At 45.3% G+C, this 7790-nt stretch overlaps 1 protein-coding gene across 1 annotated transcript in view; it reads right to left on the bottom strand.

Moving 5' to 3' along the window:
* Positions 1-1622: 1622 nt before the first annotated feature.
* The window catches only part of LOC101589468 (stromelysin-1), an 8002-nt gene continuing 1834 nt past the window's right edge, over positions 1623-7790 (bottom strand). The window contains exons 4-10 of the mRNA XM_004626146.2: positions 7387-7512; positions 5801-5965; positions 5514-5658; positions 4576-4709; positions 4126-4285; positions 2939-3039; positions 1623-1925 (exon numbers count right to left, since the gene is read on the bottom strand). Coding sequence (XP_004626203.1) covers positions 1825-1925; positions 2939-3039; positions 4126-4285; positions 4576-4709; positions 5514-5658; positions 5801-5965; positions 7387-7512 — 932 coding nt within the window. The 3' untranslated portion in view covers positions 1623-1824. The remainder of the gene's footprint in view (positions 1926-2938; positions 3040-4125; positions 4286-4575; positions 4710-5513; positions 5659-5800; positions 5966-7386; positions 7513-7790) is intronic.

Here is a 7790-nt window from a genome sequence, read left to right as displayed (position 1 = left end):
TCATCTCTGTCAGACTTTGAAGATCAGATTTTCACATAGCTGTGCAAGAGTGTTCAAGCTCAAGCGTGTCCACACACATCCAGCGCTGGATATTACAGCCCAGCACAGAAAGCAATCTGGTGCACTGGCAAGAAAACACCAATGCCCACACTTTTATTTCGTTTCTTGTTTTCCTTTGAATACCATGTATTTAAAATATATTTGTAAATGTTATAAGTTATTATATTCTTTATGTAAGATGTATATATTTTACTTTTATGGGATTCCTATTTTTGGTTATTTTTAACACCTAGTTGTCTGACTTATGTATTTATTGAATGCGTATTGAACGTATGTGCTCAACCACTAATGTGTGATTGAATAAGTAAACTGTGGGCTTATCCTGCAGATTATGGGGCAGGGCCAGGGTGAGCTCTGAGTCTCTGGAGCCGCTCGACAGCAGCCCTCCCTTCCCTGACCCCATGCAGGGTTCAGTGGGTAGGTGGCGGTGACTGTGGCTCATCTTGACTTCAAAGCAAACAGCCAAAGCTTCTTCCCATGAAGACTTGGTTGCACGGAGCAGACTTCAAGGCACGGCACCCGCCGAGTTCCTACTAACATGGGATTGATGTGAAGCAGCTGTGCAGCCATGTGAGGCAGGCCACACATCGTAACTCTAGCGACAGAAGTGGCTCCAGGCGCCCTAGAAGAGCTAACGGAGCCACCGCCTGTGCCAGCCTGGCAAACAAGGGGCAGGAGGCTGCTGCTCCAATCCAGATCTCCGAGCAAATCAAGCAACCTAGAGTGCCCGAGCTGAGGTCAGCCCTGGTAGACCCAGAAGCCAACCTGGTTTTCTCAAAGTGAGAGGCGAGTTGGCATGAACTACAGCTAAAGTGTAACATGTACCCTGAGCTGAAAGTTTGCATCTGGTAAGCGAGCACCTGTAGGCCCAGGGCAGCTCCACTGACAGTCTAAGGCTTGGAGAAAGCAAAGGCAGGCCGGCTCGCATTTCCACACGAGGACTCAGATTCTTCAGAAGTACTTGCAGAACCTACCCTACAGCAAGGCAGTCTCCTCCTTCAGGCGTCCCCAACCTGGGCTAAGATCTGTGGCCTGTTAGGACTCAGGCCACATAGCCAGAGAGGAGCTGGAGTGAGGGGGTGAAGCCTGGTCTGCATCCACTGGTACTCCACAGAGCTGGCCTATGACCTGAGCTTTGCCTCCTGTCAGATCAGCTCAGGGTGGGCTCCTCACAGGAGACCCCTACCATGCACCACTCATGCCAGGGAGCTAGGCCATGCCCACTCCCCATGGAAAGATTGTGCTCCATGAAATGAGTCCCTAGCACCAAAGAGACTGGGACCTGGGGCCTAGCGCCTTCTCCTCAGGTATACCAGAACACACACAATGCCTGGGCATTGGAAACAAACATGTTTGCAGGGCGCAGGATAGGTGCTCTTTAGGTCTGGAGAAACCATTACAAAGGCCCCAGTCTCCGAGACACTGACCCTGCTGCCCCCATTGAGTGAGTGTCTCCAACTATCTACCACCCGAGACTGCGAGAATGCCTTGTTCTTGCAATCAAATGAAAGACTATCACTAAATAACCAATAATAAATCATCTTTATTAAATAATAAGCAAGTAGTTTCCACAGTTGCAGCCTCTGGTCAGTTGCACCAGCCCTTCCCTTCCATGTGGAAGATGGCAGTGTGCTGTGATGGGGCCACGCAGCAGCCCGCTGAATGCCCCATAACACAGTGCAGGGGCCCAGCAGGATCCACAGTCCCGCACACATGGGAGAATGCAAACTGCTTCAACTCCCAAAGATGCTTCCATGTGTCTTTCTAACAGTTGAGCCAGCTGTTACTCTTCAGAGTGTGTGTCACTTTTTTTGCATTTGGGTCGAATTCCAACTGTGAAGACTTGTTGAAGAAATAGAAAAATCCTGCAAGTACAAGCAAGAAAAAAAAGTGAGGGATGTTTTCAAAAGGAGAAATGAGGCAGCACACGAAACTTAGAATGATAGAGAACTGCAGACACGAGGGCTTGATTTACTCCAGGCCAGCAAAGCGTTTTATTGGATTTTATTTATTTGTTGCTTATTTATGCAAGTCTCACCCTTTTCACAGATGAGCAAGCTGAGGCTTAGACAGATTCAGATGCCCACCCACGGCTGCTCAACAAGGACAGAGGGAAACGGACTCTATGTCTTTCTGATAGCAAAGCCTGATTCTGGGTGTTTGGCTCTAATCAGAAACAAAACAAAATAACCCACTATGACCTCTTTCTCTCTTTCTAATACTTCTTTCGTCACCTGGCAGCCGGAGGGCATTTCTGGCCCCCAGAGAAGTGCAGCGGCTGTTTCAGAGCACCAGCGGACGCTTTGCTGCCCTACGAATGTGATACCCGGGCTACCTTTCCATAAAGATCATCAACTTTTACTCACTTGTCCTTGAATAGGAACAACAAGAACAACAACAACAAAACCCTTGGGGAGATGGGAAGGCGAGAACTGGTGAAGAACCCTTGTGGGCCATCACTGACAGACTGAGGAAAGACAGAGAAAATGTCCTCAGGAATTAGCAGTCGACACAGGACTGGATGCGAGAGGAAGCCAGCCAGCCAGTAGCAAGCCCATCACCTCGTGGGGCTGCCCTGCCCACAGCTCAGCAAGGCAGCAGCGCAGCACGCGAGGAAGTAACGCCGTGCCCAGGTGTGAAGCAGAGAGGCTTAGGCTGAGGATCACTGTGATTCAGCACAGCTCCCAGGAGCTGTCAGATGACTGACACAATAAATAGGATTTAGGTTTTGGAAGGGGGAAAGAGGGAACTGAACTCTTAAAGCCTCATTATTAAGAGTTCTCTTTATAAAGGAGTCTCTATAAAAAGAGTTCTCTTTCTTTACAAACAATAAAATATTTCAAAAGTCCCACTGTCAGTAGCTTAAGCATCTTCTTACCAAATGCTTCGAAGGCAGCATCAACCTTTTCTACTCCTGGAAAGTCTTGGCTGATCTTTCTGGGAAAGCCTGGCTCCATGGCCCCTTTCTTCTCATCAAATCTGTACCAATGAAACACGCACAGCTCAGGACGGCATAGAGGCCATTTAACCAAAATTCATGAATCACATGGAATTCTAGTGAACTTTACACATACCGCAACCAGACAGCAAACATATTTAGCACTCCAGAAATATGTGATTTTAATAGCACTAATAACTTATCTCTTAAAAGCATACAGCCATTAGGGAGAGGTGCATCCTACTGTTGAAGTTGCTACTTTTTATTGTATTTGGTGATAGAAAGAATCTTCACTTTCTATAATAAAAGTGTGATCAGGGGTGTGTAGGACAGAGGGAGCTGAATTACATCTCTGAGATACAGTTTCTGCTTCTCTACCATCACCAGCTCCTAGGCACACGCCATCCTACCATACACATTGTAGTTTTCTACAGCAGCCTCCTAAAAAAGAAACTGGAAGCAGAAGAAAAGTACAGAAGGTGCCTCGCAGCCCATTAGCCAGACATTTGATGATTGGCTCTGACATCACAGTGTCTCAACCAACGGCCAGGGGACCAGTCTGGGCAGGCCTGAGTAGCGTCCATAGAGCAGCTTATGTCTGTGATTGCTGGCTGTCCCTTAGATGGGCAAGAGAGACCCTTGAAAAACATGTACTTATGTTAGGAGAAAAGACAAACACGTACTGAGACAATGAGCAAACTCTAGGACGCAGGAGAAGGAAAGTTGAATTGTGGCCTAGATTCCCAGAGAGACCGTTTTAAGGAAGAAAAAGGTGCTGGGCTTGAAGTTCTGAAGGGCAGGCTTCACAGCAGTGGTGGGCCTGAGCCAGGCACTGAAGAGTGGGTAGGATTTGCACAGGTGGAAAGAAGAAGAGGCCGTAGGTAGTGAGGAACGGCACAGAAGGAATCGAGGTACCCATCTATTGCACTTGGGGTTTAACACAGGAGTAGTTAAAGAAAGCCAGTCCTACAGCGCTCCTGTGATTCAAAGCAAGCAACTCCCTACACTCCCTACACCCCCAACCTCCTATTGAGAGGGAAGTGAGGTAGGGGAGGTGGGTTTTCTTAAGGAAATAAAATGATTTCCTTAATTAAGCTCCCAACAAAGTTGCTTCTGTGTCACTGTACCTCCAGTATCGGTCCTCCACAAAGAAGTATGTCTTCTTCTTCTCCTTAACAGAAATGGCGGCATCGACTTTCTTCACAGTCGTGGGAAAGCCCAGTGTGTAGATGCTTCTCGGGGAACCCGCTTGCACCTCGGGTCCTCTGACGGTCCAGAACTGATTCCCTATTTTAAAAAATATTCACAGTTACATTAAGATGGGACATAGTAGGGAAAATTGGAACCCAGTTCAATCTTTTGGTTTTCGTTTGTCAGAGGATGTGCTTAAGTAAGCTAAGGAAATGTGTAGGGCTAGGCGCATAGATCAGTGCTGGAGCACTCTTCTGGGGTGTGTGAGGCTCTGGGTTGGGTCCTCAGTACAGCAAACAAACAGACAAACAAACAAAAAACTTTTTAAAGTCTTCACTTGACATAATCTAAATGTAACATACAAATTTAAAAATGATAACAATTACCTTTAAAAACCAAAACAGTGTCCTTGCTAGTCACTTCATAAGCTGCGTCCACTCCGGAAGGAAGCGATGGCCAGAATGAGGAGATGAGGTAGAGCTCAGGGTCAGGCTTCCTGAGGGATTTGCGCCAAAAATGCCTGAAATATGTGTAAAAAGAAGCACAAGTGGAAAATGATCTTGCATCTTTATATTTCTCAATTTCCTACTTGATCCATCTTTTTCCAATCCCTAACTTCCTAGCCTCAATGACAGACAGAAGTCAGGTATGTGTATGTACTTTCCCTTTATCTTCAGAAGACTGAGGGGACCTCCTGCCACAGGTTTCCAGAGCAATGTCCTCTCTGAGAGGAAAACTATTTCAACAGTCAAATTAATGAACCCATTGTTAGCTTGAACGTCCTGCAGGGCTTTCAAGACAGTGTGTGTTCTAGAAATCATTCACACGAGAGAGAGAGAGAGAGAGAGAGAGAGAGAGAGAGAGAGAGAGAGAGAGATATCTTTTCTTACATACACTTAGATCAATAATGGAAAAACACACAAAAGATCTTTCTTATGGATGAATATAAGATCTGGAGAATCAAAAATCTTAGCTTTCATTTGTTTAGTATCAATGTTTTTTCATGTGGATATTTATCCAGTAGTAAGTAAATTAATTGGTTAAATGTAAAGCTTATCCAAGTGTCATTTTGAAAAGAGGTATTTTTTTTTATTCTAAAGATCAACTTATACTTTTTGAAAATGTACATAGGACAATTGAGAATAAGAGTCTGAGGACAGGGATCCAGTTGCCCTGAGTCTTCAAAACAGAGCTTAACAATTTTAGGAAAATGTAGAAAAGGTATCATCGTTGTCTTAAATATTTAAAGACCTCTACTAAGTTTCTCTTTTTAAGCATTGTACACTGCAAGACTGGGTAGGACAACATAACTTTGCACCCTCACCTGTCTTTAAAGAACAGGATTTCTCCTCTCAGGGTGCTGACTGCATCGAAGGTCAAAGCTGGACTGCACGGGGCTGGTATTACAGACTCTCGATGGCTAGATTTAGTGGGCACCGCAGGGGCATCAGGAGAGGCAGGAGGAGGTCCTAAGGGCCGCAGAGCGGGGGAGACAAAGCATTAGGCACGATGAGGTGCATCCGCCCACTTACATGCTTTCCCAGTCTTCTCAGACACTGCAGGTAGCCTCTCTGCAAAGCTCTGACATCCAAGTCTTCCAGCATCGCTCACCATAGAGGGACTGAATGCCATCCACGTCATCCTGAGAAAGGCGGAATCGGGTAAGGTCTGTGAAGGAGCTGTAGAGTGGGTACATCAGCGCCTCAGTGTTGGCCGAGTGGAAGAGACCCAAGGAGTGGCCGAGTTCATGAGCAGCGACCAGGAATAAATTGGTCCCTATTTAAGAAAGCATAAATAAGTTGTGGTCACGTATATGCCATAGTTCAGTTGTATATTGTATATATTTCCTCTTTGTTTCACACAGGGTTTCCCCCTTATTGTTGATTAATAAAAGCAATTGTGTGATTATGCACTTAAAGGAAAGTGAAGTATATAGCAAGACTCATACTCGAAATCAGTCTTTGAAACAAAGTAACCAGTCACATCCAATTGTCCCCAACTAATGTCAAGAATGTCTTAACATCAGGACAACTGAGTCCTTTTCTTTGTGCTTAGAAATGGAATTAGCCCTCCTGTCTAGAATATATTTTTAAAAAATCCCTTCATTTATCAATTAAAAGCTAAACAGTGTTTCCAAGTATTGTTATTTTCCAGTTGCTTCTTGGTCAAAGAAATGAACGTGTATGTGAAATCCTTGGCCAACTGCACTGTGCCGTTTCTCTGGCGCACTGCCTGTGTGTGTGCTAGCCTCACCACCACCCTCGCACGTGCCCTGAGCACGTGCCCTGCGCCCTCAGCAGGGCAATGATGGTAGACACCACAGGGCTTGCAGAACTGCTCAGTACTGCCTACAGTACTGGCTGCATTCAGATTGTTTTCTTCGTATTATATATTTTTAAAACTCCATAATACTGAGATTATGATTGACTTGATGAGTAATGCACTTTATTTTTACAAATGTTATTTATGTAAATTGTGACTCCAGGCATGTTATCACTGGAGACTTTGGAAAGGTTCCTCTGCAAGATGTTAAGCAAGGATTTACCCAATGCAAAATTCCTATTTGGTCTGTTCACATTTTTATCATAAATCCTAACTGAATCTCAGGAATAGGATTGTTTGTTAGAGACCTTTTTCTGGGGAAAGCTTTGGAAGTCTTTACCAAGATTATGAGCTGAGAAGCGTTCTTCTCTGCAGACAGTGTGGACTTTGCATGCAGGCCCCTTTTACGGATCTCTCAAAATCCTTCCTAACCGAGCAGTAGGACAAATGTTAGCTTAGCAAAAAAGGGAGGGAGGGTCGATGTTCAGTTTCTCGTGTTCGAATCTCATTTCTTTTCTTAAAAAATAAAATAAATGGGGGAAATAACATAAGTGATACCCAAGGCACATTTTAGTTTAATTCAGTGCAGTGTACTATTTTGTGGCTATCTGCTATTCAGTATAATGAAAAAATGTTGTTAATAGTTGCAGTCCTTAGATCACACACGATACATGGTCACTAAGTAAATGACTTATGTTTCCTGTATGGAACTTACCATGATAGAAAATAAACCTTGAAAGCAGCTCCTTAAGCATATTTAGTAATGGTTAAACTATATATACTCTGCTTATCCTTGATCATTCTTTGTTCTGACATGTTTCCTAAATATAAAAAGCAGTTAGCACTACCTTATCTGGAGCGATGTCATCACTAACCTGTTGTATCCTCTGTCCAAAGCTCGTCCTCATCAAAATGAGCATCGCCATTCACCCCAGGCCCAGGTGCATAGGCGTGAGCCAGGACGTTCCCAGGCCCATCAAAAGGGATAAAGTCGCCGTGTTCTAGGAGGAAGAAGGAGGAGGAGGAGGAGGAGGAAGGGGAAGGAGGAGGAGGGGGAAAGAGGAAGAGGAGGGGGAGGAGGAGGAGGGGGAAAGAGGAAGAGGAGTGGGGAGGAGGAGAAGAAGGAGAAGGAGGAGGAAGGAAGAGGAGAAGGAGGAGGAAGGAAGAGGAGAAGGAGAAGGAGAAGGAGGAGAAGGAGGAGGAAAGGAGGAGGAAGAAGAGGAGGGGGATGGAGAAGGAGGAGGAGGGGGAAGAGGAGGAGGAGGGGGAAGGAGAAGGA

Source organism: Octodon degus, unplaced genomic scaffold (assembly GCF_000260255.1).
Source record: "Octodon degus isolate 3935 unplaced genomic scaffold, OctDeg1.0 scaffold00012, whole genome shotgun sequence".
NCBI lineage: Eukaryota > Metazoa > Chordata > Mammalia > Rodentia > Octodontidae > Octodon > Octodon degus.
This window is presented reverse-complemented; position numbering and strand designations above follow the sequence as displayed.